Source organism: Gymnodraco acuticeps, unplaced genomic scaffold (genome assembly GCF_902827175.1).
Source record: "Gymnodraco acuticeps unplaced genomic scaffold, fGymAcu1.1, whole genome shotgun sequence".
Lineage (NCBI taxonomy): Eukaryota > Metazoa > Chordata > Actinopteri > Perciformes > Bathydraconidae > Gymnodraco > Gymnodraco acuticeps.
In genome coordinates this window covers 2,551,727-2,567,838 of record NW_022990270.1, presented here as the reverse complement: position 1 = coordinate 2,567,838, position 16,112 = coordinate 2,551,727, and the positions used below count along the sequence as shown (strand labels likewise).

At 40.1% G+C, this 16,112-nt stretch overlaps 1 protein-coding gene across 1 annotated transcript; it reads left to right on the top strand.

Annotated features, from left to right (window-relative positions):
- The first annotated feature begins 2,276 nt into the window (after positions 1-2,276).
- Positions 2,277-9,819, top strand: chrna3 (cholinergic receptor, nicotinic, alpha 3). Its single transcript, XM_034220835.1, has 6 exons — positions 2,277-2,399; positions 3,313-3,452; positions 6,365-6,409; positions 7,404-7,513; positions 7,774-8,968; positions 9,083-9,819. Exons 1-6 carry the CDS (start codon positions 2,339-2,341, stop codon positions 9,209-9,211), a joined length of 1,680 nt encoding a protein of 559 aa, XP_034076726.1. The 5' UTR covers positions 2,277-2,338; the 3' UTR covers positions 9,212-9,819.
- Positions 9,820-16,112: the final 6,293 nt, after the last annotated feature.

The window sequence follows — 16,112 nt, the reverse complement described above, 5'->3', positions numbered from 1 at the left end:
TCTTGCCTTATCGGTAAAATATGTTTACAATAAAGTATTTTGAAATCCAAATGAGTGCAAATTCTATAACATTTTCAGGCACTAGCCTACGATAAAAAAAGAAAAGTTTTTTTAAATGGTGTGCAACATGGTGATAAAGTGTATTCGTTCCAGACACTGTAATCTTATGGAAATTAACGTGTTTCATTCCACAAGAGGTAATGTCTGTCACCAACAGAAAAGGTACATACAGGCAGTTGCAGGCCGACAAAGAAATGATGCTTCACAAAGAAAACACACATGAGCAAATGCTGAAGTAAACGCTCACCAACACACAACCTTTACAGCTCAATAAACTGTGCTGAGTGGGCTCGTTTGAGATTCTGCAGGCTGTTCCTTCTTTTGAGAGACAGCAATCAACATCTTTGTTAATGCTTTTCCTTAATCTCTCTTTACAGTTTTTAGCATCATGCTGGGGTTTCTCATTCGTCTTTCAGCTCCACTGTCATTAGTGGAGTGGAGACATTGCACTGCCACGGCATATCCATCAACAATTCCTCACCTGTTTCAGTCGAAACAAAGCGGGAGGAGTCGTCATTCAACACTCGATGGAAGGTCCAATAAATCACAAGCCTATGTCATTAGTCTCCAATAAGATATGCATGAAGGCATTGTCCTTGAGGATTGATCTGCCACTTAAGCAATCATTGACACGTTTCTAACAAGAATCCGCCATTACAAAGTCCTCAAAACATGTTAGGGTCCAGTCAAAATGACTTCTTCCACTTCCTTTTACATATACAGACTTTTTGCAACATGTCACGCCTGAGTTGAAAACTTGTATAAGTGCATATAACAACCTAAGTTTCATTCTGCACTGTCTGTGAAAATGAAGGTTAAATTAACATTTGTTGGACATCTATGTGATGTGAAATTAAACCCATGGGGACAGTTCTTGCCAACACTTGCCCCATTTAAATGAGTTGACAGTGCAGGGCCAGACACCACACATAATCTCTGCTGCTGGGAGGGGTTTATTTATCGTTTGGGGGTCACTTCAGCGGGGTGAATGTTTGCTGAAAAGCTCTCAGACCTACCCTTCATCCAGCAGAAGGACACAGCTGTCTCTGAACTGACAATAAAGATTGGAAAAAAGGAAAATCCGAGTCAAAGACTGATCTATTTTCAAATTAAAAGTGGGCATCGGGGGAGATATTGACATATTTTTCTTATTTTTTAAATAAAATCAATACATAATAAATGAAGAAGGATTCTGTTGTGCTCATAAGCTGTTGCTGAGGGCCGAACTACTTGATAGTGTCCTACGAAATGAAGGCTATTTGTTTATTTAAAATGGACTTATTTAATAAACACTGTGATGAGAAGATCTGTGTGAATTCATCGTGGGCACAACCTGGTGCTAGAAAGGTCTTTATTCAGCAGTCCCTAAAAATGTGGCTTCAAATAATAGGCCTACGTGTTTTTTATATATATTTAACACTTATTTCCGACTAATATTTATTTATGAATGTGAGATTTTAACAACCAAAGCTCAGTTGCTCTGCTTCTTTTACACTGCAGGTATATTTTGATAACATTTTGACTGACAGTTAAAGCCCACACATTTTAGAGTCGCATTTAAATGCTACATCCGGATTGGTGCCTGGAAATACGTGACATCACTCTTTTCCAAATTAGCCCCGCCCACGTCAGACAAGTGAGTTAAGCACAGAGAAAGAGAAATACTGAAATTAAGTAATATAACTAAAAACCGCAGTAGATTCGGCAAGAGTAAGAGTAAGAAAATATGTTTTAAGGGGACTAAAGGGACGGACGTTTCTGTCACTATACGGCCCTTGCTGCAAACGTATTTCATTTATTTTTGTTCGAGCGTATGCGTATCTATGCGTACTGATTGAATTCACTCTGTTGGGGTTTTTTCCAAGTCATAAACGAGAAAACTGCGGGAAACAACAAAGCACTGACATCCTGTAAGGAACTAGGCAAAATCATTGTCAAGGCTGTTTTGTGTGACCTACTGCACGTCTGTTGTGATCTTTAAGTGACAAACTCGCAGTGACATTGAATTTATGAGATTAGGTGGCAGTAGGTTTGCAGTGAGCCCCCTCTCAGTGGCTCAGTGTGGCTCTTCCTCCTCTCTTCCTCCTCTCTCTTCCTCCTTTCTGCCTCCTCTCTTCCTCCTATCCTCTCTTGCTCCTCTCAGCCTCCTCTCCTCTCTTCCTCCCCTCTACCTCCCTCTGGAGCTGCGGACGAGCCTTCACTCTTCACTTTCTCCTTCTGTCTGCCGCTGCTGCCTCTGACCCTGGATACAAAATACAGACTTGTGATTTAAAAAACAATGGAAGCCCCTTTTTGCTCCGTTTTGCTCTCATGCTTCTTCCTTCTGTTTCATCTAGAAGGTGAGTTATTAGCTTCAATCAATCAATCAATGTTTATTTATATAGCCCAATATCACAAATGTTACATTTGTCTCAGTGGACTTCACAGTTTGTACAGAATATCATTATGACAATATGACACCCTCTGTCCTTAGACCCTCACATCGTACAAGGAAACACTTCCGGAGAAAAACCCCACAGTTTAAAGGGGAACATGGGGATAGCTTCTACTTAACATCTAGCATTTTGTTACTTGTTGTTTGACATTGCTGTTAAGTATTAATGGCAATTAAAGATTAAAGATGCATTTTTTTAATTGTAGGCCATGTTTACGGAATAAGCATTTACAGATTGGATTAATTAATAACAAAATATGTGTATTATATTGTTAGATTATTTGGTTATTATGAAGTTATTTTAAAAAAATAGGCTCTTACTGTCAATCAAATTGGATTAAACCATACCTAGACATTTAAAAAATAGCAGATCAGCTGAGTTTTGAAATACCTAATATCAAAACCTTGCAAAGAAAATATCTTCTCTTTTTGAGATTATTGTATATTGTATGTGCATGTTCCTTGTTTACTAAAGACAAAAAAATGTAAGACAAAAAAAATGAAGGTAATAAAGGACTTGGCTATTGATGATTTTTAGGGATGCATGGTTTGTATGCATGCGGTGCCACTGATTACTTCTTTACACTGAAGAAAACCTCAAAATTACAAATACATACAGCACTCTTGAAGGTGAAAGGAAAGTGGTGATTAAACCTAATCAGTGTGAAATAGGTTAAATATGAAGGCATGTGCATGCTCCCCCGGACTAATGACTAACAAACATTCATTTGGATGATATTCCCCTTGTAAACAAGCTGTACTGTTAAATCAAATAAACGACATCGCAGTGACAGATCTGACCCTCTGCTCTCATTCAGGAGGCTCCTGTTCAGACGCAGAGCACAAGCTCTTCTCTGTCATATTCTCCAACTATAACCAGTACATACGGCCGGTGGAAAATGTGACTGACCCAGTCGTTGTACAGTTCGAGGTGTCCATGTCACAGCTGGTCAAAGTGGTAAGTAGCCTACTAAATGTTAATGCATGTCTACAGTAAATATGACTTATTATGGGCTGCTACTTTGCCACAGTCAGACATTTAACACTCTGCTTAATGAGCAGTCATGACCTGAGGGAAAACAACTAGGAAATATGAAGACAGCATCAAATGTGAAGGGTCTGAGCCGTAGACTGTATGGTCTGAGCATAAGAAGAAAGAGATTGTGTTGTTATCTGGACTTTTAGCAACACAGTTTTAGAGTAGGGGACACTGGGGATGCAGAATGAGACACCTGAGATACTCCCTGCCGGTTTGCAGTAGCCCCTGGTGTAAATCCTGCAGTAGAAAGTACTAAATGAAAGAAGTGCGGCTGTTTGTTTGGCCCAGACAAGATGGGGAATGTCAGCTGCCTGAGCACCTCTATCACTCAATCACTGCCACTTCAGAGGATCACCCTGGATTTAAGGGCAGGGTGAGCTGGACCTGGCAGACAGAGACGCAGGAAGGTCTCGAGCGGATGGCTATTAATTAAGCAAAGAGGCTCACATTAGACGGGGAAGGCAGCTTCATGCACAGTATTAACAACTGGTTTATTCTCTTTTAAAGCAGTCTCTCTGTTTTTTTATTTGAATCATTTTACTAAACTCAATAAGGAGACGACTTAGCTTAGCATACCATAGTAATTCACAACTACAAATCATATAGTAGAACAAAAATCTTTGCATTGCACAATTATCATCATATCATTATCAAAGTTCTCATTTGCAATACAAAGAGAGTAAGCAGAGCTACTTAAAAAATCCTTGTGTTGGTGTGCTTGTGTGTGATATCGGCTGACTTAATGGCAACTAAGAGTGGAAGAATAGACATTTAACAGCCTTCAAATATTCAAAATACTTAATTTTTCTAGTATTACTCTCTTGAACTCTACAATTCTCCCCTTCAGTCACTGCTGGATGTCCTCATTTCCTAACACAGGTCATCAGGTGAGGAATCAAAAGGTGCTTTTGAATGCCAATTCTAGATCCAATGGGGAAACCTCACACTTATCCCAGCACTCCCAAGAACTGATAATTAAAAACACAGGAAAGTTACTGGTAAGACAACGCAGGATGTAACTTAATGCTCGTTCCCTAAAGACTTTACGTTGTAATTTTCAATAACAACATGAGCCAATAGTGTAAAAGCATGTCACATTTTATTCGTGCACAAGGTGCCAGTGAGTTTGAATGGATAATTGAGGGTCTGCCACACCTTAGCCCATCTCAATCTGTTTTCCTATACCTATTTTCAATAAGCAATCTTTTTCAGTATTGAAGACCTGTCGAGATCCAGAGATGCAGTATATTTTGTTATATTCTCCTCAACTCAGTCGACGTAGCAGGCTGTGGCGCCCCTCGTGCTGATGGATGAGTTTTATTCCCTCCCCACACCTGGTGCTTCTAACCCATGGTGCAAGAGGTGTTGGTCAGCCTACACCAATTACAGCAGGGCTAATGAGCTCATATAGACCATCAATAGTTCATCTCTTATGATGTGGATGTACATTAATATAATTTTAATGTAACTCTTTAGCTATCTAGTTCCCATTAACCCCGCCCCCCATTGTCGAGCCAATGCCACTCCACATAACAAATGTACCTGAGAAATGTGCTTATTCACCTTCTTTTAACTTATAGGTCAGTTAGCTTAGCATTGATACTGAAAACAGGGACACTGTTCAAGGTTCAAGGTTCTTTATTCAAACGTCAAACGTACATAGCTACAGTGTAGTTGTCGATGACAATCTTGTGTCACAGGCTCTTCCAACAGTGCAACACAAAACTGAAAAATATAGTGCAAGTAAATATTAAATAAGAAGAACATAGTTTTAAAAAAGTGAAATAGTGCAATAAGAGTTTATATACAAGTCATTGAAATATGATATATTAGGTAAATAGATAAATAATGTTTAAGTATAGTAGTTTTTAAGTTGTTAACTGTAGCTTGGCTCGTATTTTTTAAAGATCACACAATTTGCCAACTATTACCTTTGAAGCTCATTTATTAATGTTATGTCCCATTTGTTGAATCCGTACAAAAAACAAAGTATTAAATGATGGGATAGCTGTCTTTGTGCTAAACTAAGCTAACTGGCGTAGCTTCAAAACAAATGCACTGTCATAAGAGTGGTATTGATATTCTCAGCTAAGCGTATACGCATGTTTACCAAAATGTCTAGATGTCTTGATCATCGCATGTAATGATTTGGTCATGTTTGGAACATGTGACCACTACCTGGTAAAATGGTGCTAATCCTGCATTTTGAAGGGAAGGGGAAAACAATGTAAAGCCTTATTTTTACACCCTGAACACACCAAATCCTCAATGAATCATCATCTGATCCAAACCAGAACATGCTATATTTCCTTTGTGTGTCTGAGTGGTTTAACGATAGATTACAGGACATCTGCTATCAGTCTTCCAAAGATAATCCAATAAAGGTTTTTCCGCAGTTTTTCTGTCCATCTTACTGGTCACGTAGAACCTCTCCTAGATCCTACATGGTAATATGATTAGTCAACGCTATAGACTGTGTCATGAGATTTGTTGATTCACGGTCCACATAAACCTGGCGCTACAGTGGTTCATCCCTCCCTTGTTCTGCTCCAGCAGGGTTGTTAGAATTAAAGTTAGGTTACTGTGATCCCTGACTTCAGCTGTCATGAGGGTTATGCTCCAGGGCAGGCATTGGACGACCCAGGTGTGTCTGTGTTAATCTTCCTGTGTGAAACGCAGAGGTCTGACCCTGCGAAAAGCACACAAACAATCCTCACTGGTGAATTGAATGATCGGATGTGACGGTGTTCTTCCTGTTTAATCTTCTGTCTTCATTTACATCTTCTTTCTTTGCTCAAATGTCTTCATTATCTATTCTGCTCTTTTCTCAGGATGAAATCAATCAGATCATGGAGACAAATCTGTGGCTGAGACATGTAAGTGTACGGTGCATGTCTGTGGAAATGGACATTGAGCAAGGGCATCCAGTATGGATCCAGCCTTCTGTCATACATGATTGGTTGAAGAGACAAATTATAAAAGTAGGGTAGACATGTGGATATTATCCGGCTGAACAAAACGTGATCTGGCTCTTAAATGTGTCTCAACCACAGACCTTATTTCGAGCTATTTTCCAAACTCCTATGGAGAAATTGCATTGCTTTTTGTCGAAGGAACCGGAAGGAGTTTACTTCCGGGTTTTTGGACGCGTCACTGTGGCGCTCTATACAGCCCTCTGAGGTTGCTTTTCTATTGTTGCTTTATGAGTCCCATAAGGACTCCTGCTGACCTCAACAGAGGGTCAAAAACCGTGGCAACTCCATAAAACACACTGTAAACGGTGGTCCATTATGTCTGAATACAGTTTAAGCTCTGTATTTTTTTAATTATTTTTTTTAGTCAATTTATTGAACATGTCAGAAACAAAAACATACAACAATAATATATATATTTTCTTTTTTTCATCACTCAAATTAATAATTATAACAAAGTACAACAAAAATAAAAAAATAAAAATGTATGCCATAGTTTGAGTTTTTAAAAGACAATGCGTTTGAAATCTGTCTGAATAGATGTGTATAGTAAAAGCTAATCACCACTTTAACATTAGTTTTGTAGTTTTTAAAGCTGTTTACAACAAACTATTTTACTGAACACCTCAGTAGAAAGAATGCTCTTGCCCAAAACAAGCCTGCAGTCAACACCACTGTTTGTCAGTCCATCACACCCCCTGACATTTCCTCTAGCGCCACCGTGAGGTTGATTTGTTTTTGAGTGATAATTCTCAAAAGCTATTTCTGGGAAGACCAGCTTTCATCATTGTGTCGAATCTTTTATATCACTTTTTTTATTTTGTCCAATATTTGTCTGACATTGTAATTTCTTTGATTTGCTTTTCGTTTAATCTAATTATTCTGTTTTGTTTTTCAGATCTGGAACGACTACAAACTGAGGTGGCTTCCTGAAGATTTTGGAGGCGTGGAGTTTATTCGAGTGCCGTCCAACAGAATATGGAAACCAGACATTGTCCTCTACAACAAGTGAGAGTTAAAAACGTCGCTCCACATCACCATTGATTGTTGAGTGAATTGACATTAAGGATTGTCGTGCATTGACAACCAATAATGTTGTTGTTTTTTGTATCAATAATTTTGTGTTGCATATCCTCAAAGGGGGTGTATGAGAAACATCTTCGGCTGTGATGAAATGAAACCACACCGGTTATTTGTTTGAATATCTCCAATAGGGAATCGATTATATCCTTCAGTTGAATCTAAATTACCTTTTTCTCTCTCAACAGTGCAGTTGGAGATTTCCAGGTTGATGACAAAACAAAGGCCCTGCTTCGCTTCAATGGTGATGTTACATGGATCCCACCAGCCATATTCAAGAGCTCCTGCAAGATAGACGTGACCTACTTCCCCTTCGACTACCAAAACTGCACCATGAAGTTCGGCTCCTGGACGTACGACAAGGCAAAGATCGATCTTGTGCTGATTGGCTCAACCATCAACCTCAAGGACTTCTGGGAGAGCGGCGAGTGGACAATCATCGACGCCCCTGGTTACAAACATGACATTAAATACAACTGCTGCGCGGAAATCTACACGGATATCACTTACTCTCTGTATATCCGCCGTCTGCCCCTCTTCTACACAGTCAACATGATCATCCCCTGCCTCCTCATCTCCTTCCTCACAGTGCTTGTCTTTTACTTGCCGTCTGATTGCGGAGAGAAAATCACTCTGTGCATCTCCGTCCTGCTGTCTTTAACTGTCTTCCTCCTCGTCATCACAGAGACCATCCCCTCCACCTCGCTGGTCATCCCCCTGATTGGCGAGTACCTCCTCTTCACCATGATCTTTGTCACCCTGTCTATTGTCATCACCGTGTTTGTGTTGAACGTCCATTACCGCACACCAAAGACCCACACCATGCCCTGCTGGGTGCGGACAGTGTTCCTGGGAATGCTGCCCAGGGTCATGTTCATGAGGAGGCCAGAGAGGGACCCTGAGAGGGTGGCGACGACAAACAGTGTTCGGCCGCCTCTTTCAAGGCCCTGTGCCATTCATTCGTCAGGTACTTTGCTGAGGCAGCACAAACCTCGGGCCCTGGCCTCCAGCGCGGTGTCCAGTCTGACAAACCGCCAACGGCTTTTCAACAACACCGAGCGTTGTAGCCTCAATAACTTAAGTGGCACCCTGGGCAAAGGTGCTGGCTCCGCATTCTTGGGCTGCGAGGGCCATTGCAACTGTTGCTGGCACGGGAGATCCAGCAAGCTGCCGGCAGACTCAGGGGGGGGGAGCGGGGGGGTTGGCAGCATCGGGGCGCTGACTGGAGGCGGTGCAGTCAGAGTAGGAAGTCAGTGCTCCAGCTCCGACTCTATGGAGGGAGGAGTAATGTCAGTGCTGCCGCTGTCCCCCGAGGTCAGGGAGGCTCTTGAGAGCGTCAAATACATAGCAGAGAACATGAGACTGCAGAACGAAGCACAGGAGGTGAGTGCGCAAAAACTCCATTTAAAGTCAAGATTGTAAAAGTTTAAATGCATTTTCTTTCAAAGAAGTTACTGAAGTGTCAACATATCATTGACACTGTTTCATTTCTCACAGGTGCAGGATGATTGGAAGTACGTTGCCATGGTTATTGACCGGATATTCCTTTGGGTTTTTATCCTTGTGTGCATCATGGGAACAGCCGGCCTCTTCCTTCAGCCTCTATTACTTTGGGATGACATTTAAATCACTTTGATGAAACAAACACTGCACTGCTGAAGTATTCATTACGTTTAATATTCTCACCACGGCTCCGACCATATGGAGTGGATCCAAGGTCAAGATGATGAGATGACTGTGATTTTGTGTGAAGAAGTGGTTTGAAAGGACACTTAAATGTTGAGGATAGGGTTAAAAAAAGAGCAACGATGATGGTGGTTAGTCATTTTGATGTTTACAAACTAGTTCTGAAGTAAATATAATCTATAATGCCAATGGCACACTCTAATGCTGAATCAATGATTTTGAAGAGTAAATAATTACAGTGGTTAAAATGACCCAATTTCACATCAAGCAATTATGTAAATACAATCACACATGCTATCAAAATCCAAATAGAAAGCTCAATATTTAGGATGTTTTTTCATAATAGGAACATCTAAAACATGTTCTTATTTAAATGTTAATTACACCTTGAGTGCCATACCAAATATTCAATATATGTGTTCATGGAGATGAAAATAACATCTGGATTTCAATGTTTCTGAGAACCAAGCAAGGACGTTAAAACAGTGACATCATGTGGTAACTCTTTGTTACTACAAATGATACTTTCTGAATATTTTAAAGAGACATGTCACCCATTCCACCCTTTTCCAGGTTTAATACTTTATTTAAGCTTTACGCATTTAAGACATGACATGCTGTTTGATCTGGATAGCATGACCTCCTGGAAAGGGTGACATTAAAAAATATCTTTGACATTTCTGACATTGGATATTTAAAATGCCCTGAAAGTGTGAAAACAAAACAAAAATGTCCATACACACGTTACTTCTGCATATTTCTGTAAATAAATCTTTAAGAAAGTTCGATAAAGGGTTTATATTGGAAATCTGTTGTGTCAGTGGATTGTTCTACACTACCAGTATTTCTGACACAGGAAACAGAAGATGTGGGATGTTGAAGTGATTCCAAGGAGGCCACCGAGGCTCTGTTTATTACTCTGTACCACCTCCTTTGTGCCCCCTTGGAGCTAACTCAGCTTATTGGATCACAATCAATATAGAGAGTGTGACAAGTGATGAAGGGCCTTATAGGATTCCTCTCTTTTCTTCATCCAATCATCCTTCCTGGCCAAAATACAATTTGCTGCCATTTATGCACTGCCTCTTAACAGCTCAGTGCTTACACCACAAGTCTGCTTCTGTTGGGGGTAAGGGTTCAATTCTCACACATACTTAAAGAGGCCATGCTTTGGGGGAGGGTTACCCCTTTCCTAGTGTGTTATAGGTTTTTGTATTTGTAAATGGCTAAAATCTCAAAGTTCCCTCCAGAAGGAGTTTCACCCCCCCCTGCCTGAAACGCCTTCATTGGACTCTTTTGTACTTCCCTTACATAATGACAGCACTATGTAACACACGCCCTTCTATTGGCTTGCACTCACTCTTTTTTCAAATATTCACTTATGTAATATATACAAAAGGTAATGTAACCCCTCTCAAATACAGAAAGGATCGATGTGGTTTTTGATTTGATTTATTTCGAATGTGTAAAACAATAATACAAACATTTAACATGAGAATTATTATACAATATAAAATGAAGCAGTGTCAAATTGATATACAAAAATATTACTGATTCTAAGTTATGTATAAACAAATGATCTACTAATTACACATCCGAAAAGGGGTGGGAAGAAGTTTACACTTATTTGATTTATTTGTATCCTACTCCTGCTTTATTGATTATCAATTAGAAAATAATTTCACATTTAGATGTTTATGAGGCACTGTACTTTCAAAAAACGAGTTCCTTCATCCAATTTAAAGATTCACATTCATTTCAAATGTGACTGAACCAAAGGGGAGCATCACAGGCTGGTGTTCCAGTTCAATCAGGGGAGATGTGGATTTCTTCTTTCCTCTCTGAATGACACGGCATACACTGGTCCTGCAGGTGGATCCTCTGTGATAAAGAAGTTCACCGGTTAATAGTAATGTGTGGTAAATGATGGCGCTCATGCATTCATTCTTGATACTTTCTCTCTGAATGTCATAACCAGATTAGCTGTAGTGAGTCAGAGAGCACAACATGCTATACATATCTGCACTGCTGCTAAAAATTCATTTGTGGTTTTCCTGTAAGATGCACTGAACACACTTGACAGAAAAACAGCTAATGTAAAACAATGCAGTATCATATTGCCTTCTAAGCTTTACTATTATAACCTTATTATTTATGTTCTGCCTTGTTCTTGAGCATTGTTAGTAAAGCAAAGAAATCCAGGCAATAAGAACCAATTTGATTGGATTTGACTTTATTTCTCACGCTGCCAACTGTGCGCTATATGAGAATAGTGCACAATAAGGATTTGACAGGACCTTAAGCCCTAAAAATGTGTGAGTTGGCACACATCTGATTAAAGTAATCAAATTCATCATCATCCTCATCTACATGTTAGAAACCAAAGTCATCTACTTGCCTTTAATGGGCAAAACTATTCTGTAATAACTCAAAGTAGGTTATCTCTGACCTGCAACACTGTACACTCCTTCATGATCAGCAGAGTACGTGAAGTCCTCATCTCCTAGGTTCTGATAGCTGAGGAAAATCAAAGTCTTTGTATTAAGAATGCAGACAAAATAAAATATAGGTATAACTATTTTTTTAAAAGTTTTAAAAGTCTGTTTATTTTGCAAATCATTATTTGTTATATGGTGGTACTATATGGGCTCAGAACAGTCTCATAATACACACATGCACACAGAAGGATTCACACTGGTATTTCCAGATCCATACTTGTGTTTTTCAAGTGTGTTCCGTTTCATATACATGTAAATAAAATCCAAATACAGAAAAAAGTTTTACATATGTATTTTTGATCCTCACATATTTGTTTTCCGTTTAAAACCTCTGCACCTGCAAACACAAACCGCTTTCTGTGCATGGATCGCTGTGCATTCGTGTGTGGGTTTTTTGAGACTCCCCTGACGCTCACCCGATTCGTACTTGTAATTGTTTCTAGCGATCCGTGCACAGAAAGCGTTTGTGTTTGCAGGTTCAGAGGTTTTAAACGGAAAACAAATATGTGTGGATCAAAAATACATAATGTAAAACTTTTTTCTGTATTTGGATTTTATTTACATGTATATGAAACGGAACACATTTGTGTGTGCATTGAAAAACACAAGTCTGGATCCGGAAATACAAGTGTGAATCCTTCTGTGTGCATGTGTGTATTATGAGACTGTTCTGAGCCCATAGTACTAAACCGCTAAAGTATGACACAATAAATAATTACTTGCCACGAAAAATCACACGTAAAATATAATTTGTAATAATATGTTATGTTCTTACTCTTCGTCCTGCTCCATGCTGAAAGAGTCTATTTAAAAAGAAAAGAAGGACAAATAAAAAAGAGTCATACATTAGTTTTTTTAATTGTGACTAATTAAGCCACTACTCTTCTTCAGGAGTTGTGATGATCACATTAATGCTTGTAAAATCTTTAAAATGTTTTTGAAGACAAGTATGGAGGGCATTTTATCATTAAAGAGACCAGAAAGTAGCTACATTATGTTTTCTTTCTAAGTCATCATCATTTCATTACCATCTCTCCAGAGTCTGCCTTTACGGTAAGTCCATTTTTAACCTACCAAATTGTGCGTCCAGATCCTCTCCCTCTCTCTGCACCTGCTGTTCCTCCGTCATGTCCGCCTGCTGGTCCGCTACACTGTAGGACAAACACTTTAATCAACTCAGAATGACAGATGAGCGGCTGAATTTAGGCGTGTATTCAGTATACTTGAATTCACTGTAAACATCAAGCATCTAAAACGATGTCTCCAAGCACAATCCACTGAACATAGTAATGAAAAATGATTTCTCACTCACCATGAGTTGGAAGCAAAGCCTCCTGAAATAGGAACAAAAAAAATAGTTTTAAAGTAAAATAAAGCATTTTTACTGTATATGTTGAGGTTTGAACAATATAACAAGCTAGTGTCATACAGAATACAAGTTATATATGAATACTAATAACAGATCTGTGTTAAGCTGGTCAGACAATGATAGCTTTAAACTGCAAAAAATGAATGATTTGCATTTTGATTTCCTTCTGATGTACTGACCTTGTTTGTTGTTCCACCACAGACACAGTCCCAGTAATATCATCAGGGCTATGACTCCAAAAGATGCAATCAACCTAAAGATCAAACTTTCTGGAAAGGTAAAAACACACGTCATGGACTTTACTGTTTCAAAATATATTTTTTAACATCGGAGCCATCTAAAGCAAACATCCTTTTTACTGCATTTCTTTTACCATAAGCAGCTGACATTCTCACCTTTGACCTCGACTAATACTGCGTTATTTCCATACAGTGTTTTCTCGCGCTCTTGGATGCATTTGGATGGCAGCACCACACAGCTGTAAAGGCCCGAATCCCTCACCACGGCACCTTCGATGGTGAAATTCGCCTCCATACGGGAGACATGAAATGCTTGCACTTGAAGGATGGTCTCATTTCTCATCAGGTAAGAGTGTATGAGCTGACATTCACCGAGTGTTTGCAGGGGGCCAGAAACGATACACCTGAACGCAACATCGTCTCCCTCGTGGACATCGGACGGCGCAGCTACTGAAATATCTGCAGGGAGAAAATTGGCTGTGCAACAGGAAGGACAAAATGAGTGGAGAGAAATAACGTTGACATGAAGCTTTCATAGGGATAAAAGTCCTTACATATAACCACAATCTCAATGGGCTCTCTTTTCTTGGTTACTTTGGTAGGCAAATCTTCCCTTCGGGAGTAGACACAGCTGTAGTTCCCACTGTGATTAAGACCCACTCTGTGTATGGTGAAGGTGGTATCATTTTGATCTTGCTTCTGTAGCTTTTTCTCGATCCAAAGGTCGCCCTTACATAAATAAACAATAACCTGGATCTGTTTCTTTTTCCCAAACGCGCTGCAGGTCAAATAAAGGTCGCTGTTCTCGCTTATAGTTTTCTGCTGGGCCAGGATTTTCGCAGAAGAAATATCTGTAACATTGAGTTGAGTTGAAACAGAGACAGTATGGATTAGCGATACAATGCAAATCAATCATATTGAGAATACAGCCGACAGAGGGGAACATCTAAATGAAAGCTCACCATTAGTTTGGCTCGTGACCTGGTTTGCGAGAGCCCCTTCAATAAAAGACAAGTTACAAGTGAATCCTTGTACATGCATGCAAACGCTTACTCAATAATAACAACAAATGAAATCACTTGTAGATGTACTTACACAGAATAATGGTGATCGTATTCATGATTTTAAGCAATGTGACACCTATAGTCTCCAGAACAACTTGTGAGACCCAGTAGAAGACAATAAGGTATACACCCACAGACAAGTGAAAGAATAAACGTGCAGTAACTATAATGAGCCACTTCCTGTTCATTCTGTGGTGTCTTGAGACGCTTGGAAACGTTTTAATCCAAAATTAAACACCATCAGGTAAAAAGGGGTCAAACATTTCCGTCTCTTCTGTTCCATTTCATAGCCAGTTTTTGCAGGACATATTCATTTTGTACATCACACAGTATGTTTGGCTGATCTCCTGCTATCCTGCAGATCGGCCACACAGGCTCTCAGTGAGCTTGCATTCAATTCATTAGCGAGGGGTTTCTTATCAGATGTGGCAGACAGCTAATACTGTCTGTCTGTGCTTCCCCGCCAGCATTCAATTAAATATGGGCTGAATTCTCTTGGAATTACAAAGCTCGCCATCTGCGCTGATCTTTTTTGTATAGCCTAATAATAATCCAACAGTGACATCCTGTACTGAGAGCCCATCCAGTTAGAGTCTTTTAGCACTGATACTCAGGGCCGTATCCAGGATTTCCTAAATACTAGGATTTCCATTTTATTGACAATTTTAACTTTTTCTGGGACCGCAGACATCTTTTCAAGGCAAATGGAGTTTGCCTGAACAAGTCAGGAGTGAAATTGTTTATCTCTAACATATTCAACTGCCTGCGTCATCAATCTGTTCCCTCTGCCAAGGACAAGCGGCAAGAGGAATCAAAACAGGAGAAAGACACAACACATCGCGCAGAAAACCCTGAAGAAGTATCACTGCACCCGCCTGAGGAATATTCTGATTATGGGAGACCTATGACACAAATGGAGGAGTCTCCACTGCCCGTCACCCCCCCTGTCAACGCCTTTGAGGATACTCTTCACTCATCCCCCAGCTCTCTCTACTCTCCGCTCACCCTTTCACCCTCGCCCACCCCCCTGGAGTTCGATGACCGCATGAAGGCGACACGCAGGGTTGGCAGCATGTCCTTTACCCCCGCCCCTCAACGACGCCCACCAAAATCACCGAAGCAGAGATGCCCACCATCTCCCCCGGCTTCATCACCATGCCTACCACAATCATCCAAACCAAAACAATACAAGAAATATGGAAGCAGATTTCCAAACCCCCCTTTCTACAGTGTATCCCTCACCCTGCCCTCCTATGATGAGAGGAGCAGGGTGGTGGGTCCTCCCTCCCCTTCAAAGCCTGATAGGGATGTGTGTGTACAAAACGCTGCAAACTGATATCTGCTGGGTCCAGGCTCAAGGGCGTATGGCACTCTCAACTCTTTCCAGGACATGCCGGGGCCCTGCCTGCCTGTAGCTTTGCCGATATCTGTGTTGATAGGTAATAGATTAAGAGCGGTGAATCATCTTAGATACAGGAAGCGCTCAAACGTTTGTGTGAGTTTATCTAATTTAGCAGTGATTCCATGTCAGCCACAGCTTGTTACAAAAAACATGACTGATAGTGTGTTTAACAAACTTAAACTAGCTTTATTAAATGTCAGGTCTTTGGCAGGAAAAACATTTTTAATCAATGATTTTATCACTGAGCACAATCTTGATTTTATGTTTTT

What these genes read in the sequence shown, in the direction of transcription:
- chrna3 (XM_034220835.1), top strand. Translation starts at nt 2,339, where the DNA reads ATGGAAGCCCCTTTTTGCTCCGTTTTGCTCTCATGCTTCTTCCTTCTG. An exon ending in CAAATCTGTGGCTGAGACAT is followed by an intron (nt 6,410 to 7,403) that starts GTAAGTGTACGG and finishes TTTGTTTTTCAG; the next exon opens with ATCTGGAACGACTACAAACT. An exon ending in TGCAGAACGAAGCACAGGAG is followed by an intron (nt 8,969 to 9,082) that starts GTGAGTGCGCAA and finishes CATTTCTCACAG; the next exon opens with GTGCAGGATGATTGGAAGTA.